This window comes from Dendrobates tinctorius, unplaced genomic scaffold, assembly GCF_039654945.1.
Source record: "Dendrobates tinctorius isolate UK_male_01 unplaced genomic scaffold, ASM3965494v1 ptg000033l, whole genome shotgun sequence".
In the NCBI taxonomy this organism is placed as follows: Eukaryota; Metazoa; Chordata; class Amphibia; order Anura; family Dendrobatidae; genus Dendrobates; species Dendrobates tinctorius.
The window spans coordinates 12,806,158-12,830,788 of record NW_027361701.1 but is presented as its reverse complement, the minus strand read 5'-3'; the positions used below and the strand labels follow the sequence as shown (position 1 = coordinate 12,830,788).

Below are 24,631 nucleotides of genomic sequence, written 5' to 3'. Positions count from 1 at the left end.
ACAGGGGGAGGCTAAAACTTTATATGCATTCAGGAATAGTTTATAGTTTTCGTATGGATTCAGGATTGCAATGACGGGTAACACATCTATGCAGCTGATAGCACAGAGTCCACCAATCACAATAGGCCATGTCACATCTGACCTTTTACCTTTGCATACAGTTATTAGACATTTAATTCAACTTTACTGTATTATGACCTTTGCACAGGGTCTATGTAAATGTTGTTTCCTGAAACAAAAGGAAGTCTTGAGTATTAAAAAAAAGCCACAGTAACCAGTGTGAAAATTCCAACATTTCTATTTTTTATTTTGAAGACAGATTGTGCCATGTAAAAAAATGCCTTTTTTTTTTCTAAAAAGAAAAAAAAAAGTCTAAACTTGTATATTCCATATGCCATTCTCTGATTAGCTTCCCTGTAATTTATTCCTTCTCAAGCTGCCAAAGGAATGAGGAAAACCAAAGCTGGCCATACACATGAGAACTGCTATTGTAGTCTGATGAATGGTTATCTCCTGACTTCCCCATAGATATGAGTCCTCTTTTCATTTGGTCATTCAAGTGTTTTTATCATAGCAAGTAGAGAAATCCACTGCCTGACTCCCCCAGTCAGTGGGACGAGAGAACCTGCTGTCTGACTTTCCCTGGTCAGTGGGAAGAAAGAACCTGCTGCCAGATTTTCCTCCGGTCAGCGGGAAGAGAAAACTGCTGCCCGACTTTTCCTGGTCAGCGGGAAGAGAAAACCTGCTTGCCCAATTTTCCCCCAGTGAGCAGGAGGAGAAAACCTGCTTGCCCAATTTTCCCCAGCTCAGCGGGAGGAAAAAACCTGCTGCCTGATTTTCCCCCGGTCAGCGGGAGGAGAAAACCTGCTGCCTGATTTTCCCCCGGTCAGCGGGAAGAGAAAACCTGCTTGCCCGACTTCCCTGGTCAGCGGGAAGAGAACCCTGCTGCCTAGTTTTTCTTTTGTATGTTTTAGAAGTGGGACTAGCAAAAATACCAATTTTGTAACTTTTTTTTTTATAGTTTGTGGTACGGGTTAAATATGTTGATTAAGTCGTGTCATTATGGGCACAGCGATACAAATGATATTTTTGCTATATTTTTACATTAAATACAATTTTTACTTGTGGTTTTTTTAAACGTTTCGTTTTTTGTTTTTTTTACACATCTATAGTCCCACTAAAGGCCCCCGTTACACACAGCGAGATCGCTGATTTTGTGACGCATCAGCGATCTCGCGGTGTGTGGCACGCATCAGCGACCGCCCCCCCGCCAGGTATCGCTGATCATACACGAATGTCCTAGGCCGTTTATTGATCATTAGTCTCCTGCTGGCCAGCACGCATCGCTGCGTGTGGCAGCGGGAGAGCAACGATCAGCGAGCTCCCAGCGCTGTAAGCAGACCCTCGGAGCTGGTATCCAAGGTAAATATCGGGTAACTAAGCACGTGCAGCACTTAGTTACCTGCTGTGTACCTTGGATACCAGCGTGCTGGCACTGGGAGCTGGTATCCAAGGTAAACAGCGGGTAACTAAGTGGCCGCAGGTTCACCTTCCAACAAGACAATGACCTTAAGCACACAGCTAAAATAGCAAAGGTGTGTCTTCGGAACAACTCTGTGACCATTCTTGACTGGCCCAGCCAGAGCCCTGACCGAACCCAATTGAGCATCTCTGGAGAGACCTGAAAATGGCTGTCCACCAACATTCACCATCCAACCTGACGGAACTAGAGAGGATCTGCAAGGATGAATGGCAGAGGATCCCCAAATCCGGGTATGAAAAGCTTGTTGCATCATTCCCAAGAAGACTCATGGCTGTACTAGCTCAAAATGGTGCTTCTACTCAGTACTGAGCAAAGGCTCTGAAAACTTATGACCATGTGATATTTCAATTTTTCTTTTTTAATAAATTTGCAAACATTTCTACATTTGTTTTTTTCAGTCAAGATGGGGTGCAGATTGTACATTAACGAGATCTTTTTTGAATTTATCAAATGGCTGCAATGAGACAGTGAAAATTTTCAAGGCGTCTAAATACTTTCCGTACCCACTGTATTCCACTGATAAAAATCTGAATCACTGTTGGGTGTGAGGGAAAAAAAAAAATTCTCATGTACATGGCTGTATTCCATCTTCGTTCAAATGCTGTACATTTACGCAAAGTATTTTCTGCTAGATTCTGAACTAATTATAAAAATATGTATATATAAACAGTTAAAACTGATTCTCACCTTTTACATGTACCACCGAAGTAAGAGGTGAGAAAGTCATTAAACATATCATCTGAATAAAACGCATAAAGTAAAAGCCAGTGTAAAAAAATCTTTTTTTTTTTTTTTTTTTTCTAGATTTGTGGAATGCTTGGATTGTGGTCGAAAAATGCACCAGATATGTGTCCTGCATAATGAGACCATTTGGCCAACTGGGTGAGTTTGCACCAGTGATTTTTCGCGTTCTCAATAAAAAAGTGTCTTCATTGTTTGGGATCTTGGTTTTATCAGTGTTTGGTCAATGTCAGTTTTTACCATTGGTGTTACATCAGTGATGTCAGAAGTACAAAATAAATACATTTCAAATTTCCCGTATCTGTTGCATTGTTAATCACGGACGGCACACAGGTTGTACACCGATGCAGTTCTTGTGCTGACCATGTTTTTCATGGACCCATAGACTTGCATGGGTGATTTTCATCCTTGACGCTAATATACAGTGTGTCCGTAAAGTCATGGTGCACTTTTGACCAGTCACTGGAGAACAACAAAAGACGATGTGAAATCTGCTCAAAATAAAAGAAAAACTCTCCCAGTTTCATACCTATTCAGTGCAGTTCGATGTGGGCTCCACTTTTTGCCCTACACATCCAAACGATAGTGAAGTTCTTGCCACACACGGGTAAGGACGTCTGGTGTAACAGAGTGAATAAAGTCTGTGATTCCCTGTTTTAAGTGATTAATGTCATTGATACGTTCAGTGTACACATGTTGCTTCACATAACCCCAAAAGTAAAAGTCTAAGGGCGTCGGATCTCACATTTTTATCGTCTTTTGTTGCTTTCCTGTGACTGGTCAAAAGTGCACCATGACTTTACGGACAGACTGTATATAAGGGCCGATTAAAAAAAAAAACTTATAATATCCGCGTCATGATTTCAATTTTTAAAAGTGCACACAATGGAGGAGATAAACAAAACTGTCAAATAGCAAAACTGGCTTAAAAAAATATAAACACTAATGACAAAATACTAATTGTAATGAAATATGCACTGAACAAAAAAGTGCCAAAAAAAACACTGGCATGAGAATAGTCACTTTAATGGGTACATGTTCTATCGATGAAATCAATGGATAGAAAATGTACGTCATAAACAGATGTGTGAATGAGGCCTTGACTTATAATTTTGAATTATAAAGTAACTGACAAAGATTTTTATATTATGGTAGAACTGCTAAGCATAAGTTTGTTATGCTTAGGGCAGAATTATCGCTAAGGCTGTGCGCACACAGCGTTTTTTTAGCGGATTTGCCAATAAATCCGCTATAAAAACGCTAAAAATAAGCTTCCCATTCATTTCTATGCATTTTGCACTTTGTGCATATTGATGCGTTTTTTTACCGCAAGAAAACCGCTTTTCAGTAAAAACTGCAGCATGCGCATTAATTTTGCGGATATTTCTGACCATTTTGATGGGTCTGGAACCGCTCTGAAAAAAACGCATTAAAAAAAACGCACGGAAAACGCGCAGAAAAAACATTTTGCTTGGCGGATCCGTTTTTTTCCCATTGAGTTGCATTACCGGCGGATCTTGACGGATGGCCATCCGTTGGATCCGTTTTTTTGCGGATCCGCCAAAATTTTGACGTCCGCCGACATGCCCGAACGGAGCATGTAACGTTTTTTTGGGCGACAGGATCCGCACTTCTCACTGCGCATGGCTGAAAGACTTCACTCAGCCGGAAATTTAACCCTAAACTCTGTTCTGGCGGCTGGAAAAAATCTCTCTCTCTCTCTCTCTCTCTCTCTCTCTCTCTCTCTCTCTCTCTCTCTCTCTCTCTCTCTCTCTCTCGTTCCTTTAAAATTCTTCATTCATCGGATCCGTCAAAAAAAGGGTCCGGTGGCATCCGTTCACATCAGTTTAGCAACGGATCCGCTTTCTGCCATTTTGGCGGATTTTAACTCACACAAAAAACTGAAGTGTGAAACAGGCCTGACTCACAGCAAACGGACGTGTTCGCTGGGCATAGACCTCTATTGCTAACGCAATGCTACTATGCGTTAGCACTATCTGTGTAAAAAAAAAAAAATCAGCGTCAGCGCATCCATTTAACACATACGTTAAACGTATGGTACGAACGCGATGTGAACCTAGCCTTAGGGACTTGAGATGAGTTAGGAGATTTTACAGGTTTATGACCAGGAGATGTACATATGATCTATCATCGTGTTTCTGAGAAGGCTGTCCAATGCAATCCCCAGAGTCAGTACAACCCCTGTAACTATCATAGAATCGTAGAGTTGGAAGGGACCTCCTGGGCCATCTGGTCCAACCCCCTGCTCAAAGCAGGATTCGCTAAATCATCCCAGTCAGATGTCTGTCCAGCCTCTGTTTGAAGACTTCCATTGAAGGAGAACTCACCACTTCTCGTGGCAGCTTGTTCCACTCATTGATCACTCTAATTGTCAAAAAGTTTTTTCTAATATCTAATCTGTGTCTCCTCCCATTCAGTTTCATCCCATTGCTTCTAGTCTTTCCTTGTGCAAATGAGAATAAAGTTGATCCTTCTACAATGTGACAGCCCTTTAAATATTTGTAGACAGCTATTAAGTCTCCTCTCAGTCTTCTCTTTTGCAAACTAAACATTCCCAAATCCTGCAACCTTTCCTCATAAGACAGGGTTTGCAGACCGGTCACCATTCTGGTTGCTCTTTTCTGAACTTGCTCCAGTTTGTTGATGTCTTTTTTAAAATGTGGTGCCCAAAACTGGACACAATATTCCGGATGAGGTCTGACCAAAGAGGAGTAGAGTGAAATAATGACTTCACGTGATCTAGACTCTATGCTTCTGTTACTACATCCTAGAATTGCATTTGCCTTTTTTTGCTGCTGCATCACACTGTTGACTCATATTCAGTCTGTGATCTATTAGTATACCCAAGTCTTTTTCACATGTGCTGTTGCTTAGCCCTATTCCTCCCATTCTGTATATGCGTTTTTCATTTTTATTGCCCACATGTAGTACTTTGCATTTTTCCCTGTTAAAAAACATTCTGTTAGTTGCTGCCCACTTCTCCAGTTTATTTATATCTTTTTGAATCCTCTCTCTTTAGTATTAGATATCCCTCCTAGCTTTGTGTCATCAGCAAATTTAATCAGTTTACCCTCAATTCCTTCATCTAAATCGATAAAGATGTTGAACAATACAGGGCCCAGGACAGAGCCCTGTGGTACCCCACTTGAGACATTCTTCCAACTGGATGTGCAGCCATTTATGACCACTCTTTAGGTCTGATCACTAAGCCAGTTAAGAATCCACCTAACAGTTGCCTTGTCCATTCCATACTTAGTCATTTTTTCAATAAGGATTGTATGAGATACTTTGTCAAATGCTTTGCTGAAGTCAAGATATACTATATCTACAGCATTTCCTTGATCCACCCAATCAGTGATTCCATCATAGAAGGAAATTAAGTTAGTCTGAGATGACTTATTAGTTGCAAACCCATGCTGACTCTGTTTAATCACTTCATTCTTATCCAGGTACTGACATACATGTTGTTTAATAATTTGTTCAAAGATCTTTCCTGGTATAGAAGTCAGACTCACCGGCCTCTAGTTGCCTGGGTCCACCTTCTTCCCCTTTTTGAAGATAGGAACAACATTTGCTATTCTCCAGCCTTCTGGGACTTCTCCTGTTCTCCAAGAATTTTCAAAGATTATGGAGAGGGGTTCAAAAATTTCTTCTGCTATCTCCTTCAGTACTCTGGGGTGTAATTCATCTGGACCTGGAGACTTGAATTCATTTAGGTTAGCTAAGTGTTTCCTCACTATCTTTCTGTTTATAGATATCCTGGATTCTTCTATTCCCTTAATAGGACAGTGAAGAACAGTTGATGTTACATTTCCTTTCTGAGAGAAAACAGATGCAAAATAGGAATTTAAAAGTTCGGCCTTCTCAACATCCTGTCTTACCATTTCATCTTCATCCTGTAAAAATCCTATAGCATCTTTGACTTTTCTTTTACTTTTGACATATCCCCAAAATCCTTTATTATTGCTTTTGACATCTCTTGCAAGCCTCAATTCATTTTCAGCTTTAGATAATCTGATTTGTGCCCTGCAGGTTCTGCAGACAGCATTATATTCTTCTTTAGATATGTCTCCCTCTTTCCATTTTATAAACATTTTTTTCTTCCTTTTTAGCATGTGCTTAAGTTCTGTGTTCATCCATCCTGGCTTCCTTAAATGCTTCCTATTCTTCCCTGTTTTCGGAATTGTTAACAATTGTGCTTTGAGAATTTCATTTTTCAAGATTTCCCATCCTTCCTGGACATTTTTGTCTTTAAGGATATCCAGCCATTGGATCCCTCCAATTCTCTTTCTGAATCCCTTAAAATCTGCCTTTCTGAAATCTAACCTTGACGTCTGAGTCTTCACAGGTCTTCCTCCTCTAGTTATCCAAAATTCTAAAATAGCATGGTCGCTACCTCCTAGGGTCCCAGCCACTTTTACCTCCTCAACCATTTCCTCCCTGTTTATAAGGATTAGATCCAAGGTAGCAGTTCCCGTTGTTTTCTTCCCTACCTTTTGGAAGATAAAGTTGTCAGCAAGAGAGTATAAGAATTTCCTGGATAGTTGAAATCTCCCATGACAACTGTCATATTTTTTGGAGAACTTGGCCATTTGATGCATAAAGAGTTCATCCATATCTTCAGCTTGCACAGGCGGCCTGTAGTAAATGCCTACAATGGTGTCCTTTCCATTGTTCTGTCCTTGTATTCTTACCCAAACAGTTTCCACAGAACTCCCAGTCTCTGAAGCTTCAATCTCTGTGCAGATGTACGCGTTTCTAACATACAATGCGACACCTCCTCCTCGTTTATCAAGTCTGTTCCTTGCAAATAAGTTGTATCCTTCTAGTGTTGTATTCCAATCATGTGTATTGTCCCACCAAGTTTCAGTGATTCCAATGACATCATATTTCTTTTCCTGTGTTAGTAGTCCCAATTTTCCTTGTTTGTTGCCCATGCTTTGTGCATTAGTATAGAAACATTTTAGTTTGTGATTGGTTTCTCTTTCTCCAATATTTTTATTAATTAGATTCTTTTGTCTTTGTTCTTCCTTTCCACTTCTAATAGCAGAGTTCTCAATAGCATTTGTCAGGTGTATGGCTTTTTCTGGTCTTTTGCTTCCCTTCCCATGTTGTTCTAGTTTAAAGCTCTCCTTACAAGTGTAGCAAGGCGACTTCCAAATACATGTTTTCCAGTCTTCGTAAGGTGCACCCCATCTCTAGCAAGTAGTCCATCGTAAAGGTAATTCACTCCGTGATCCATAAACCCAAATCGTTGCTGACGGCACCATCGACGTAGCCAGTTGTTCACCTGCAGAATCTTATTCCACCTCCTTGTTCCATGGCCATCCACTGGGAGGATGGAAGAGAAGACCACCTGTGCTCCCAGTTCTTTCACTTTCTTGCCTAAGTCTTCAAAGTCTCTGCAGATGGTTTCCAGGTCGTTTCTTGCGGTGTCATTTGTCCCCACATGTAGTAGCAGGAATGGGTAGTCATCTGTAGGTCTGAAGAGTCCTGATATCCTGTCAGACACATCTTTAATTTTTGCACCTGGAAGACAGCACATTTCTCTTGAAGTTATATCCGGTCTGCAGATAGCGGCCTCTGTTCCTCTCTTGGCATAGTTATCAAGCCACCTCCAAGCCTAACTAAAAGGAAAAAGCACTCCCTAGTGTAATACAGTAGACTTTGTCCTAACTCTAACGCCAGTCGGCGTGTAAACGTATATAGACCAGGGGTCCTCTCAAGTTGACTGCTGCACCTTCTCATGATTTTTTCCGTTCTCCACCATGGCACCCACTGACAAAGATACCTGTTTGGGATTGAATCAAATTGCACCAGTTTTTGTTTGTCGGCCAAAACAATAGAAATATACAATATCCGTGTACATAATAATAATCTTTATATAGCGCCAACATATTCTGCAGCGCTTTACAGTTTAACAGTTTCAAAACACAAGTCACAATACAATAATTCAAGCAAAATAAGACGACCCTGCTCGTGAGAGCTTAGAATCTACAATGAGGTGAGGGAGATACAAAGTACAGGTGTGTATTTACAATTGTGTATTTACAATGCAGGTCCAGCTATCTTGATGGAGTGAAGGATAGATGGAGATAGTGAATGGGCTACACACGCACACTTCCACAGAGAATGACTTTGATTAGTGAACGTGATAGGCCGCTCTGAACAAGTGTATTTTGAGGGAGCGCCTAAAACTATGCAAATTGTGGATCAAATTGTGTACATCATCGGATCCACTCATTAAGGCATAATGTAGCCAAAACTTTTATCATTAACCCGTATCCTGCATTTTGATCTTTAGCTTTGTGAAAAACTGACGAATAATCACAAATGTCTATTAATTTTATATTTCTTCATTTATAAGCTTCATACTTTTGCAAAGATCATATAATCTATAGCCCCTAAGTATTCCCCACTGCTCATAAGGGCCTTTCACACATAGCGGGATTGCTAGCGATATCGCTAAAGCGTCACCGATTTTGTGACGCAACAGCGATCTCGCATTGTGTGACACGTACCTGAAACCCCCCCCCCCCGCAGAATATCGCTGATCGCGCTCGAATGGCCTGGGCCATTTTTTACTCGTTGGCGTCCCGCTGGCACAAACTAGCGACGCATAGACGCAGGCGGAAGTCGTTATCGCTGCGGTGTGACAGGTAACAGCGACCCCCGACTAATCGCTTATCGCTGTTGGGATCTGGCTGTTAGGCAGCTCACTAGCGACCATTTAGCAATGCAACAGCGATCCTGACCAGGTCGTAGCGTTGTCGGAATCGCTGGTGCATCGCTAAATGTAGCGGGACCCTTAGATCATTGCATACTGTAGCATTCCCCCTTTCTCATGGCAGTGTTATTAATCTCTTATGAGATTAACAAACAATTTGTTTTCTAAAAGTGTAATTTCTGTTCCAACTATAGATTTGTGTGTGATGGCTGTCTAAAGAAAACTGGTCGTACCAGGAAAGAGAACAAGTTTTCTGCTAAAAGTAAGTGTTTGAGAAAAAGCTCTGATAGTGCTCTCTGAAACCTGGAATTGTAAGTGTTTAAGATTTTAAAACTTGCTAACTTTTTTCCACAGGGCTGCCAACTACAAGGTTGGGCACCTTCTTGGAGAATCGAGTTAATGAATTTCTGCGTAGACAAGCAAATCCTGAGGCTGGAGAGGTGACTGTGCGTGTTGTACATGCATCAGATAAAACAGTTGAAGTAAAGCCTGGGATGAAGGCAAAGTAAGTTGCAAATTACAACATGTACATAGAACTAAAGCTTTCAAGGCATGGCTGGAAGCTGTAGATTAAGATTTACACATCTAGTCTGTTTAAAATTGTTACTTACTAATATTGGATCTGTTATTTGCTTCTTATTTTTGAAGCGTTATGTAATTGTTGGTATGAATTTTAAGGATACTATAACGTAATAGTTATATTCAGTACTGAATAAGATTTTCCTTCTGTCATTAAAGAGAATCAGAGTCCAAGATCATGACAATCATGCTGCTGGAGCCATGGGCAACATGAATCGGACATTGGCTTTAATGCAGCCAGGCATGTTTTTCTCTAAAACGCTGAGGCAGACTCCTGATGTCATCTCCTTGCACTACTTCCCATGATTGACAGTCTAGGGATGGAAAGAAGCTGCCTTGGACTACTCATCTGAGATGCACTGTCCCTGGTCCAGCTTTTCAAATTATATTCTCTGAAATGACAAACCCAGTGTCTGATTCAGGTTGTCTGTGTTTCTGAGAGCATGACTCTCATCCTTTGTGTCCTTTAAGGGATTATTCTTAATTTGTGTCTTGAGAAGCAACTGCTCATATTTTCTTGTGACTTTGTTGCTGGTGGTGGGCCTTTGAGTGTCTGTTTTAGTTCAGTCGCTTCCTTCTGCTGAGCTTCTTTAGTGGCTACTGTGACACATTGGTCTAGTTGTTCTTGTTTTGAAATCTACACGCTTACTATTGTACTTGCATATGGAGATTTTGGGGCCAATCCCATGACTCAAGGGAGAGAACTGCTACGAGAATTAAAATTGTGGAGGCCAGAGGATTTTGATTTTGAAGGCTTGATAACAGCATCTCTGCATCAAGAGCTGTGAGGGGGTGGGGAAGTAGGCAGCTGTGTAATGCTCTATAGAAAATGGGCTGCAGAGAGCCAACTGATATTGCAGTAGTTAACTCCTCCCCCTGGAATGTAACTACTGTAGGTACTAGCCTGACTCTGGTGCTCAATCAACAGAGCCATATGAGGGCTTGTTTTTTTTTTGCAGGATGAGTTGAAGTTTTCTTTGTAACCTTTTTGGATCTTTCTCTTCTGAACAAATTCACAAATTTTCAGCAATTCACAAATGTTAATGTTAATTTTTATACCATTTACTGTACAGTAAGTGATAAAAAGCAAACAAACTTAACCAGAATATAGCATATTTTTCGGATTATAAGACGCTCTGGGGAAAAGACGCACCCCAAATTTTGAGTAGCAATATAGGAATTTTTTTTTTTTTTTTTTTTAATAAAATGGTGGTGCTTAAAATCCGTGCGTCTTATTGCTTACCGGGGGTGGAACTGTTGGGGACTCTGGCCTTTCACAAAATGTTGGCAGAGCCCGCCCCCCCCCCCCCCCCCGGCAGCATCACCGGACACAGGGCAGGGGCACGCCGATAAGGTATATATGCACTATGAAACACCCCCATAGTGGTGCATCTTATAATTTGAATAATACAGTAAGGCTATGTGCACACGCTGAAGTTTTTGCTGCGGATCCGCTGCGGTTTTGGCCTCTGCGGATCTGCAGCAGTTCTGCAGACAGTGTACGGTAGCATGTAAATCTATGTGATTTACAATCTGGTGTGCACATGCTACGGATTTTTAACTGCAGAAAAGCTGCGGATTCTGCTGCGGTTTACCATCTCCTCCATTGTAGAGGTGATAAACCGCAGGCCAATCCGCAGGTAAAACCGCAGGTCATTTTACCTGCGGTTCCGCAGATACAAATCCGCAGACCAATCCGCAGCGTGTGCACATAGCCTAAGGGTGAGCGCACACGCTCCGGATTCACCTGCGGATTTTTCCACGCGGATTTGCAGGTAAAACCGAAGGTAAAGTGACCTGCGGTTTTCCTGCGGATTTGCCTGCGGTTTTCCCCTGCGGATTGACACCTGGACAATGGAACAGGTGTCAAACCGCTGCGGAATCCGCAGAAAGAATTGACATGCTGCGGATTTAAAACCACATCAAATCCGCAGCATGTGCACTGCGGATTTGAAATCCCATTGGTTAACATTGTACTGTACACTGTCTGCGGAACTGCTGTGGATCCGCAAGGCCAAATCCGCTGCGGATCCGCAGCGTGTGCACATACCCTAAGTTGGTGTGCATGCAGTTGCATGGTCACACTGGCCACTTAACAGACAAAACCCAAGATAAAAATAAAGTGAGCCAATACCTTGCAGTGACCCTATTCGGGACGTCATTAGACAGATGGCAAGGTGTTAATACTAGAGGTTTGGACCTTCACGAATAGGGTCACCGTGACACGGCGGGATGGCTTTTACACTTTTTTTAATCAAAATTTTGTTACCCAAGTAACATTATTTTCATGCAGCATTGCTGTTTACTTATTTACTACAGGGTATTTGCCCATCATGTTTTTATCTTGGGTTTTGTCAGTAAAAGTGGTAAAGGCCCTTTTACATTTAGCGATGCACCAGCGATCCAACCAGCGATCCGACCCGGTCAGGATCGCTGGTGCATCGCTAAATGATCGCTAGTGAGCTTTCATACAGAAAGATCTCACAGCGATGCAGCAGCGACGCAGCGCACGATACTTACCATTCACACACAGCGATCCTGCGTCCTCCCGCCCACCTCCACGCGTTGCTGGACGTCACAGCAGGAAGTCTCAGCAGGAAGCGCCCGACGAGAAATTGAGCCGGACATTCTCGCGCGATCAGCGATGGACAGCGGGGGAGCCGGTCGGAGGTAAGTATCACACATAGCGATATCGCTAGCAATATCGCTATAACGTCACAAAACCAGTGACGTTTTAGCGATATTGCTAGCGATATCGCTTAGTGTAAAACCCCCTTAAGACTGAATTGTTCTTAAATTCATTACAATTACTGCTATATCTGATCTATTTAGGATTTTTGTTTTGTTACTTTTGCATGGTAAAACAGGTTTTTTTTACAATAAAGTTTTTGTATTGCAATGTTCTGAGAGCTGTAATATATTTTATTTTTCTGCTGATAACCCTGAGGCGAGAGTTTGCAAATGAGATGTTTTCAGTGATACCATTGGTTCTCTATGGAAGACTTTGATCATGTTTTACCCATTTTTGTGCAATAGCATTATGAAAAACTGCCATCGTGGTCTTGTTGTGTTTTTTTTTTTTTTAAATCTCTCTTCAGAATAAGAAGTTATAGAAGGCTGGGTAGGAATTTTTTTATTGGCGTATATTATAAAAGTATTTTATTGTGTGTTTTTTTACATAGTGTATATTATATTCATTTACGTTTCAGACATCCCCTTACTGACATCCACCACACATGTACGGCGCAAAATGCGGTGAGCTCACCCTATACCCGGCAGGTAATGGCTGTGCGTTACAGCTAGTACCTGCCTCTTAACAGCAGCGGATTGAGTAGAGCCCCTGACGCATTAACAGCACGCCGGCGTGGAGGCGCTTTATTCTGTGCACCCATCGAAGCTCCCGTGACTTAATTACCAGGCGCCATATGGGTTGCTATGACAGCTGGGGTGTGTTGAACACCTGTACAGAGCTCCCTTGAAACCCTGCCTGTGACTTTGCATAGACATGCATCAGGCTTGCAAGGCACAAGTGTTGTATTCACTTATTTTGAGACAGTTCAGTATTAGATAAACAACTCGTATCCTCTTATATCTGCACAGCACAGGCACTTTATTCATGTATTTTCATGGACTGTTATGATAGGATTTGATAGTGTCTCATTTGTTTCAAACCATTTTTGAGTAAACACCAGCTACTGAGTGTGAGCATATTTGAGACATAAATATTATCGTATTGGCCCGGGTCAGTTATTCAGGCTCATACCATGGAGCTGGTATCTGTTTTATTCACATTTTTTCTTTTTAGCACTGGCATTTTATCAGAATGTGGTACTCCAGTATCCCCTCTGATCTAGTGTATTTACTTGTCTTTGTGATAACATAGACACCATTATCTAAAATCTGTGGATGTGTCCTATGTGTATTTATAGCTAGAGTAAAGCCCCCGTCACACATAGCGACGCACCAGTGATCCCAACAACGATATGACCTTATCAGGATCGCTGGTGTCGCTATGTGATCGCTGGTGAGCTGCCAAACAGGCAGATCTCATCAGCGATCAGGACCAGCAACAACGCGGGTAACAAGCTCCCGCGTCGTTTAGTTACCCGCTGTGTATCTTAGATACCAGCGTGCTGGCGCAGGGAGTTGGTATCCAAGGTAAACAGCTGGTTTCTAAGCGTGGCGCTTAGAAACCCGCTGTTTACTTTGGCTACCAGCTCCCAGCGCCAGCACCCTGGTATCTTAAGGTACACAACGGGTAACTTAGTGACACGTGCGCTTAGTTACCTGTGGTTTACCTTGGATGCCATCTCGCTGATCGATGGTCTCTCGCCTGCCACACGCAGGGATCACATTTGAAGTAACTTTGAGGGGTCTATATGATAGAAAATACCCAAAAGTGACACTATTTAAAAACTACACCCCTCAAGGTGCTCAAACCACATTCAAGCAGTTTATTAACCCGTCAGGTGCTTCACAGGAATTTTTTGAATGTTTAAAAAAATGAACATTTAACTTTTTTTCACAAAAAAATCACTTCAGGTCCAATTTTTTTAATTTTACCAAGGGTAACAGGAGAAATTGGACTGAAAAAGTTATTGTACAATTTGTCCTGAGTACGCTGATACCTGATATATGGGGGAAACCACTGTTTCGGCACATGGCAGAGCTCAGAAGGGGAAGGAGCGCCATTTGACTTTTTCAACGCAAAACTGGCTGGAACTGAGATCGGACGCCATGTCACGTTTGGAGAGCCCCTGATGTGCCTAAACAGTGGAAACCCCCCACAAGTGACCCCATTTTGGAAACTAGACCCCCCCCAAGGAACTTATCTAGATATGTGGTGAGAACTTTGAACCCCCAAGGGCTTCACAGAAGTTTATAATGTACAGCCGTATAATTAAAAAATCATTTTTTCCACAAAAATGACCTTTTCACACCCAATTTTTATTTTTCCAAGGTTAACAGGACCCCAAAAGTTATTGTGCAATTTGTCCTGAGTACGCGGATACCCCATATGTGGTGGTAAACGACTGTTTGGGCGTATGGCAGAGCTCTGAAGAGAAGCAGCGCAATTTGACTTTTTTGGCTGGAATTGAGATCGGACGTCATCTCGCGTTTGGAAAGCCCCTGATGTGCCTAAACAGTGGAAACCCCCCACCAATGTCACCATTTTGGAAACTAGACCCCCCAAGAAACATATCTAGATGTGTGGTGAGCACTTTAAACCCCCAAGGGCTTCACAGAAGTTTATAACGCCCAGGCGTGAAAATAAAAAAATCATATTTTTTCCACAAACATGATCTTTTAGTCCCCAATTTTTTTATTTTCCCAAGGGTAACAGGAGAAATTGGACCCCAAAAGTTGTTTTGCAATTTGTCCTGAGTACGCTGATACCCCATTTGTGGGGGTAAACCACTGTTTGGGCGCACGTTGGGGCTCGGAAGGGAAGTAGTGACGTTTTGGAGTGCAGACTTTAATGGAATGGTTTTTGCCCCCAATTTTTTATTTTCCCAAGGGTAACAGGAGAAATTGTACTCCAAAAGTTGTTTTGCAATTTGTCCTGAGTAGGCTGATACCCCATATGTGGGGGTAAACCACTGTTTGGGCGCATGGCATAGCTTGGAAGGAGCACCGTTTGACTTTTTCAACGCAGAATTGGCTGGAATTGAGATCAGACGCCATGTTGCGCTTGGAGAGCCTCTGATGTGCCTAAACAGTGGAAACCCCCCAATTCTAACTCCAACCCTAACACTAACGGGAAAATGGAAATAAATACCTTTTTTTAATTTTTTATTATCTTTCCCTAACTAAGGGGGTGACTTACCTTTTTTATAGCAGGTTTTTGTGTTTGGCAGCTGTCATACGCTAAAAGACGTCTTTTTGATCACGTGTTATTGCACTTTTTGGTCGATGGAATTGACGATAAAGCATTGTTTTTTGCTTTTTTATTTTTATGGGGTACACTAAAGGGGTTAGCTAGTGGGACAGTTTTATGGGGTCATCTAGTGGGAAACCATATGGGGGTATTGTGCAACGCGTATAACAACTGGGGCATCAGAATCATCTTGATCAAATGTATTCTTCCCTAAGATGTAATTTGCACCATGCCCCTACTTTAATCCTAAACTTACCCAGCAATGGAGACAGGTTAAAGTCCATATAACTTTAGAGCGGAAGTGACACCTGAATGCCCAAGTATTTGAACTGTTGCATAACTGCCAGCCTACTACCCTCCCCTGATATCAGTAGGTCATCACTACATGCTAAAATAATTGGATTTCTCCCAATTAATTTCTAGGCCTGATATTGTCCCAAATGTCTTTAAAAATATTCATTGCTCCCAACAACGAGTCTCCATGGTCCTCCAAAAAATAGTAGCACATCATCCGCATGCAAGGCTATTTTTTCCTTAGTCCATATCTAAACCCTCTAACTGAGGCCGCTTTCCTAATTGTCTGCGTCAGGGGCTCCACTGCCAACGCCAAAAAGCAGCTGATACAGCGGACACCCCTGCCTGGTCCCCTTACGAAGAGTGAAATTTCTAGACGTTTGCCCTTTAACTCTAACCTTAGCAGTCGGGGATGTGTACAGCAGCCGCACCCACAATATAAAAGTCGGCCCAAATCCAAAACATCTCAGCACCCTCCAAAGATAATACCATTCAACGCTATTGAACGCTTTACGCGCGTCAGGCGACACCACAACCCTACAACCCATGTTGTCTGACGGCAGCTACAAGTTCAGAAAGAGTCTACGCAAATTTATCGCTGTTGACTTATTCGGCATAAACCCAGACTGGTCAGGGTGGACAAGATCCTGAGCCACACTCGCCAGACGGCCGGCCAGAATCTTAGCTAAAATGTTAACATCCGCCATCGGCAACGAAATGGGCCTATAGGACTCTGCCAGCTCCGCGTCCTTACCCTCCTTAGGGATGACCACCACCACCGCGCCTCTCATGGACAATGGTAGTTCACCATCCTTCAGCGCCTCCTCCAAGAGTACCTTCAGTTTGTGCTACTATCTCTACTAAATGCTTATAGATCTCACCCGGAAGACCGTCCGCCACTGGGGCCTTATTATTCGCCATAGGCATAATATCTCTTCCTTTGTTATGGGCTCTTCCAATCTCCTCCTGTCACTCTCTTTAATACTAGGAAGTCCCACCGCCCCAAGAAACCCTTCTGTATCCACGGTGAGGCCCCTGACCCAGACGAATACAGCTGCTTATAGAACCATCTGAACTCACCCAAAATATCTTGTGTCCCCCTACCTCAGTTCCTTTATCAGTCCTTAATTTATATACATAAGACTATTCCCTCTGTGCTGCTGTCACAACTGATAACAAATGTCCCACTCTTTCCACTTCATCATAAAATTGAGTCTTCTGGAAGTCTCTCCTTCTCTCTGCTTTCTTCATATATTCCTTATTAACCTCTTCCTGAGCTCACCTAAGCCTCCTCTGATTTTCCACTGATGGGTTTGCTATCATATCCATTTCTGCCCTCTCCAGAATCTCTGACTTCCCGATCCTCCAACCTAGCTTTAGACTTGCATCTAGAGATTTCCCAAAACAAGAGGCCCCTCAGAAATGCCTTCATAGCATCCCACACTACCCAGTTATCAGCGCTACCCTCATTAAACTGCCAATACTCTTCCATTTCCCTCTTAATGGTGTTCATGTTAATATATTCAAGGCATAACTGGTGCAGCTTCCAAAGAATCTCCCCCCTTGTCAAACCTACCCCTGTCCGTTTGATAAACAGCTCTAGGGGCTTGTGGTCTAAGATCACCCTCGGGAGGTACTCAATTTCGCAGAGCATTTGTGTCATTAGATCATTACCCATCCCCATATCTATTCGTGGGAGGGACCCATAAGTTGCAGAATAGCAAGAGTAACACACTTCATTCTCATTCCTCACTCTCCACAGGTCCACCATCCCAAGCACTTTCATATAGTTCCCAAATGATGTCAGTTTCCTGATACCTTTTGCCTATTCCCTGATTGTGTCTATCCCACCACTCTAAAACATTATTGAAATCACCAATAAACAGTAGTGGTAATCCCCTGCTTAAATAATTCTAGTACCTCCTGAACATTCCCCCCCCCCAAGTACGGGGGTGGTATGTACGTGGCTACTATACATAGTGATTGCCCATAGACTTGACAAATTACAAAAATATATTGGCCTTCATATCAACATGACTTTCCATTTCTTTGAAGGGCGTAGATGCTCCTACCAATAAAGAAACCCCCCTAGCATATGAAGAATACGTGGAATGATATGCCCTCCTGTCCTCGAATTACAAGGGTGGATATATTCGTATATCCTACCGCTGCCACCAGTTTGTTACAAATTACAAGGGAGGATATATTCGTATATGCCACCTTTGTCACATACCCGCTTCTCAGCGCGTGACTTAGATTAACCCTTGCAGGCGCAACCCTATCTCCTTTCACTCAGTACAGCATTCAACCTCTGTTCTATGCTGTAGTGGGAGCATAAATCCCACCACGCTCATACATGCTGCCATCACTCACCGAACACACGGGCGATGAGTCCCAGAAATATTACCAATATTGCCAATCACCAGGAAAACACATCATAAAGCTATGGATTCTTTAGAGCATACAAGGATAAACTTCTTAAAGTAACATAGTTATTAAGGTTGAAGGGAGACTTTAAGTCCATCTAGTTCAACCCATATCCTATCCTAACTTGCCCTAACATGTTGATCCAGAGGAAGGCAAAAAAAAACCCATGTGGCAAACAGTAAGCTTCACATTGGGGAAAAAAATTCCTTCCCGACTCCACATACGGCAATCAGACTAGCTCCCTGGATCAACGCAACACTAAGGAAACTAGTGTATATACCCTGTAATATTATACTTTTCAAGAAAGGCATCCAGTCCCCTCTTAAATTTTAGTAGGGAATCACTCATTACAACATCATATGGCAGAGAGTTCCATAGTCTCACTGCTCGTACAGTAAAGAATCCGCGTCTGTGATTATGCTTAAACCTTCTTTCCTCCAGACGTAGAGGATGCCCCCTTGTCCCCGTCACAGGTCTAAGAGTAAAAAGATCATTAGAAAGGTCTTGGTATTGTCCCCGCATATATTTATACATTGTAATAAGATCACCCCTAAGCCTTCGATTCTCCAAACTAAATAACCCCAAGTGTAATAACCTGTCTTGGTATTGCAGACCCCCCAGTTCCCTAATAACCTTGGTCGCTCTTCTCTGCACCCGCTCCAGTTCAGCTATGTCTTTCTTATACACCGGAGACCAGAACTGTACACAGTATTCTAAGTGTGGTCGCACTAGTGACTTATATAGAGGTAAAATTATGTTCTCCTCATGAGCATCTATGCCTCTTTTAATGCATCCCATTATTTTATTTGCCTTTGCAGCAGCTGCCTGACACTGGCCACTAAATGTGAGTTTGTCGTCCACCCATACACCCAGGTCTTTTTCAGTGACTGTTTTGCCCAGTGTTTTACAATTAAGCACATAATTATACATCTTGTTCGTTCTACCCAAGTGCATGACCTTACATTTATCCCCATTAAAGCTCATTTGCCATTTATCAGCCCAAGCTTCTATTTTGCATAAATCCTCCTGTAATATAAAATTGTCGTCCTCTGTATTGATTACCCTGCAGAGTTTAGTGTCATCTGCAAATATTGAAATTCTACTCTCTATGCCCCTTACAAGGTCATTAATAAATATGTTAAAAAGAAGCGGGCCCAAAACCGACCCCTGTGGTACCCCACTGCTAACTGTGACCCAGTCCGAGTGTGCTCCATTAACACCCTTTGTTTCCTATCCCTGAGCCAGCTCTTAACCCACCTACACATATTTTCCCCTATCCCCATTGTTCTCATTTTATGTATCAACCTTTTGTGTGGCACCGTATCAAAAGCTTTTGAAAAGTCTATGTACACCACGTCCACTGCATTCCCTTGGTCCAGTCTGGAACTTACCTCTGCATAAAAGCTTATCAGATTAGTCTGACAGGAACGGTCCCTTGTAAACCCATGTTGATATTGGGTCATAAGTTTATTCTTCTCCAGATACTCCAGTATAGTATCTCTTAGAAAACCCTCCAGGATTTTACCCACCGTTGAAGTTAAACTCACTGGCCTATAATTTCCAAGTTCAGTTTTTGTCCCCTTTTTGAATATTGGCACCACATTTGCTATACGCCATTCCTGTGGTACAGACCCTGTTATTATGGAATCTTTAAAGATTAAAAATAATGGTCTATCTATGACTGTGCTTAATTCCTGCAGTACTCAGGGGTGTATCCCATCCGGGCCCGGGGATTTGTCAATTTTAGTGATTTTTAGACGCCGCCGTACTTCCTGCTGGGTTAAGCAGGTGACATTTAATGGACAATTTTTATCCCTGATCATGTTATCCGTCATGGGATTTTCTTGTGTAAACACTGTCGAAAAAAAGTCATTTAGCATATTAGCTTTTTCCTCATCCTCCACCATTTCACCCAGACTATTTTTAAGGGGGCCAACATTATCATTTTTTAGCTTCTTACTATTTATGCAGTTAAAGAATATTTTGGGATTATTTTTACTTTCTCTGGCAATGAGTCTCTCTGTCTCACTCTTTGCTGTTTTGATTTGCTTTTTACAGAATTTATTTAATCTTCTGTATTTAGTTCATGCCTCATCACTACCTACTTGCTTTAATTCTTTAAATGCTTTATTTTTATCTTATTGCACCCCTTACAGCTCTATTTAGCCATAGTGGTTTCCTCCTATTTCTAGCATGTTTATTCCCATACGGTATATATTGTGCACAGGTCCTATTCAGTATGCTAATAAACGTCTCCCATTTTCTTTGTGTATTTTTATGTCTCAGGATATCGTCCCAGTTAATTGCACCAAGATCATCTCTCATCCGTTGGAAATTTGCTTTCCTGAAGTTTAGTGTCCTTGTAACCCCTCTACTACACATCTTATTAAAGGATACATGAAAACTTATTAATTTGTGATCACTATTACCCAAGTGACCCCCAACCCTTACATTTGATATGCGGTCTGGCCTGTTGGTTAATATTAGGTCTAGCAGTGCCCCCCCTCTTGTTGGGTCCTGAACCAGTTGTGAAAGGTAATTGTCTCTCATAGTTGTCAAAAACCTATCACCTTTGCTGGAACTGCAGGTTTCGGTTCCCCAATGTATTTCAGGGTAGTTGAAGTCCCCCATAATAATGACTTCTCCTTGAGTCGCAGCTTCATCTATTTGCTTTATAAGGATATTCTCTGTTGCTTCCATTATTTTTGGAGACTTATAACAAACCCCTATCAGTAATTTATTATTTTTCCCCCCTCCCCTTATCTCTACCCACAGGGACTCTACATTTTCATTAGATTCATATACACTCACTGGCCACTTTATTAGGTACACCATGCTAGTAACGGGTTGGACCCCCTTTTGCCTTCAGAACTGCCTCAATTCTTCGTGGCAGAGATTCAACAAGGTGCTGGAAGCATTCCTCAGAGATTTTGGACCATATTGACATGATGGCATCACACAGTTGGCGCAGATTTGTCGGCTGCACATCCCTGATGCGAATCTCCCGTTCCACCACATCCCAAAGATGCTCTATTGGATTGAGATCTGGTGACTGAGGAGGCCATTTGAGTACAGTGAACTCATTGTCATATTCAAGAAACCAATCTGAGATGATTCGAGCTTTATGACATGGCGCATTATCCTGCTGAAAGTAGCCATCAGATGTTGGGTACATTGTGGTCATAAAGGGATGGACATGGTCAGCAACAATACTCAGGTAGGCTGTGGCGTTGCAACGATGCTCAATTGGTACCAAGGGGCCCAAAGAGTGCCAAGAAAAAATTCCCCACACCATGACACCACCACCACCAGCCTGAACCGTTGATACAAGGCAGGATGGATCCATGCTTTCATGTTGTTTACGCCAAATTCTGACCCTACCATCCGAATGTCGCAGCAGAAATCGAGACTCATCAGACCAGGCAACGTTTTTCCAATCTTCTACTGTCCAATTTCGATGAGCTTGTGCAAATTGTAGCCTCAGTTTCCTGTTCTTAGCTGAGAGGAGTGGTACCCAGTGTGGTCTTCTGCTGCTGTAGCCCATCTGCCTCAAAGTTCGACGCACTGTGCGTTCAGAGATGCTCTTCTGCCTACCTTGGTTGTAACGGGTGGCAATTTGAGTCACTGTTGCCTTTCTATCAGCTCGAACCAGTATGCCCATTCTCCTCTGACCTCTGGCATCAACAAGGCATTTCCGGCCACAGAACTGCCGCTCACTGGATTTTTTTTCTTTTTCGGACCATTCTCTGTAAACCCTAGAGATGGTTGTGCGTGAAAATCCCAGTAGATCAGCAGTTTCTGAAATTCTCAGACCAGCCCTTCTGGCACCAACAATCATGCCACGTTCAAAGGCACTCAAATCACCTTTCTTCCCCATACTGATGCTCGGTTTGAACTGCAGGAGATTGTCTTGACCATGTCTACATGCCTAAATGCACTGAGTTGCCGCCATGTGATTGGCTGATTAGAAATTAAGTCTTTAACACACAGTTGGACAGGTGTACCTAATAAAGTGGCCAGTGAGTGTATATTATCATGAAGGATGGGTTTTAAGGATGATTGTACATATAAACACACGCCTCCCCCTCGTTTATTAGTACGGTCATTTCTGAACAGACTATAGCCCTGTACATTAACAGCCCAGCCATGGCTCTCGTCCAGCCATGTCTCAGATATCCCCACCATGTCATAATTATGCTCCAACAACATTAACTCCAATTCCTCCATCTTGTTGGCGAGGCTTCTGGCATTAGTATACATGCACTTTATGTATCTCTCTGTACCTCTATTCTTCTTAAATTATTAACTGTTCTAACCCCACCCCCCATGCCACCCCCACCCCCAATTTCATTATTTGTGCCCAGGTCTCTAGCTGCACTGTCTTCCCCTCCTATAAAAGGAATACCCTCCCCCCCCGTCCCTAGTTTAAACACTCCTCCAACCTTCTAGCCATTTTCTCCCCCAGCACAGCTGCACCCTCCCCATTGAGGTGCAACCCGTCCCTAGCATAGAGCCTGTAGCCAACTGAGAAGTCGGCCCAGTTCTGCAGGAACCCAAACCCCTCCTTCCTACACCAATTCCTGAGCCAAAAGTTTTAAGCTTTAATAAAAAAGGTGCAGTGCTTACAATAAAAAGGATGTAAAAATGGAAATAAAAAGTGACCTACAAATATGCAAAAACAGTGATAAAAGGAGAAAACTTGCAGAAATATCGAACTTTGCAGTCTGTTATTCTGTCCCTCAGGGAGGTAGAAATATGGAATGGCTCACTTCAGCTTTCCAGGCTGCCCCCACTTGTGAACATCTTTCTTTGTGTGTAGGCCTAATTTGTAGACTTAGCCCAAAGATTAGACTGCTAGACCATCCTCTCATGTTAATATTCTAATTCCTGGTTTGTGACTGGACCATGGCTATTTTACCAATGAATACTTTTATTTTTCTCTGAAACTCTTTGTGTAACCTTTCTCATAGATAGTGTCAGGCTGTAATTGGCATCTCTCTTCAAAAGAGCTGGAAGGTGTGAAATGTTTGCACTTTGTGGTTCTCAGTAAAGCCCCCTGGTGAGATTGGAGACAGGAGACTGCCTTATCAGGTAACACAAGTCATGACCTGTGTGGAGAGCTGCAGTCTAAGGACAGATGTTAATTTACTGCTGGTCATACATCCATACCTATACATATTTAACTACACCTCCCAATCCACTTCCTCCTCAACACCTCCACCTTCTCCCCAAGTAGATGTGTCTCCTGAAGGCATATCACATCTGGTCCCTTCTTCCTAACATATTTCATATTCGCCATTCTTCGTGTTCCATCTGACAATCCTCTTATATTCCAGCTAAAGATTTTAATCTATCCCCCATTATACGATCCTATGTGTGCAAATTCCTGACCCCATAAAGTACTATGCAGTTCCTTGTACCTTATGAAATCCATCCCTCTCCTCCCAACTACATAAATACTATTGCATACAAGTACACCTTAATAAGTAGGTATTCCCAAATGCCAGAGGCTTCTTTCAGTGGCTAATGTGCTCTGCCACACTACAAATTTCTACTGGAGCAGATAAGACAAAGAGCTCAAGTTGTGTTGACTTGTCCTCTCAATTCCCCAGATTGAAATCCGGTGGGTCATCTGAGGGGTGTGCTGAAATAAAGAAGAAAAAAAAAAAAAGTAAATTCAGAATCTACTTGTCAACTTGCAGAACTTAACGGATCTCCTTGTATTGTCTTGGTACAAAATAGCATTGGATGCCTTCAGAAATACTGTGAAATCTATTATTACTCTAAAGGTCGAAGTTGTTTCGGCAGCCGGATGGAGACATACATAATGAGGGTTGTTTTAAAGTGGGTATTCCACTACTAGGACAACTCCCTTCTTGATCAAAATGCTTGACCCCCATAAAATAAAACCTATACACTTTTATTCCAGCGCCATTCCTGTGGTGTCGGCACTCGCGGTCCCGGGGCTCCCTTGCAGTGTTGTGAAACATATGACACTGGCACCCAATCGGCTCTGGCGTCATTGTTCCTGCCTTTGGACAAATCGAACATAAAGAGGAAGTCCGGCTGTAGCTGATCTCGGACTTCCTCTTCCTGGTCAATTTAACAGGAGGCGGGGACAGTGATTAAACGGTGGTGTGACAGCACCGCTCGAGAGCGAGTACCGACACCGTGGTAACCGTGCCAGGAGGGGGAAGTGAGTATAAGCTTTATTATTTCATAGGGGCCAAGCGAGGGGTATGAGTAGTTGACTTCTTTAGGCTGTGTGCACACGCTGCGGATTTTGCTGCGGTTCCGCAGCGGTTTTGGCCGCTGCGGACCCGCAGCAGTTTCTGCTGCGGTGTACAGTACAATGATTCCCTATGGGAATCAAAAACCGCAGTGCAGACGGTGCGGAATTTTCCGCGCGGATTATCTGCGG

The 24,631-nt window shown here is 42.6% G+C and overlaps 1 protein-coding gene across 4 annotated transcripts in view; it reads left to right on the top strand.

Annotated features, from left to right (window-relative positions):
- EP300 (E1A binding protein p300) overlaps positions 1–24,631 on the top strand; it is a 311,109-nt gene that overhangs the window by 259,425 nt on the left and 27,053 nt on the right. For all 4 annotated transcript variants that reach the window (XM_073572990.1, XM_073572993.1, XM_073572991.1 and 1 more), the window contains exons 22-24: positions 2,348–2,425; positions 9,227–9,294; positions 9,387–9,537. In XM_073572990.1, coding sequence (XP_073429091.1) covers positions 2,348–2,425; positions 9,227–9,294; positions 9,387–9,537 — 297 coding nt within the window. The remainder of the gene's footprint in view (positions 1–2,347; positions 2,426–9,226; positions 9,295–9,386; positions 9,538–24,631) is intronic.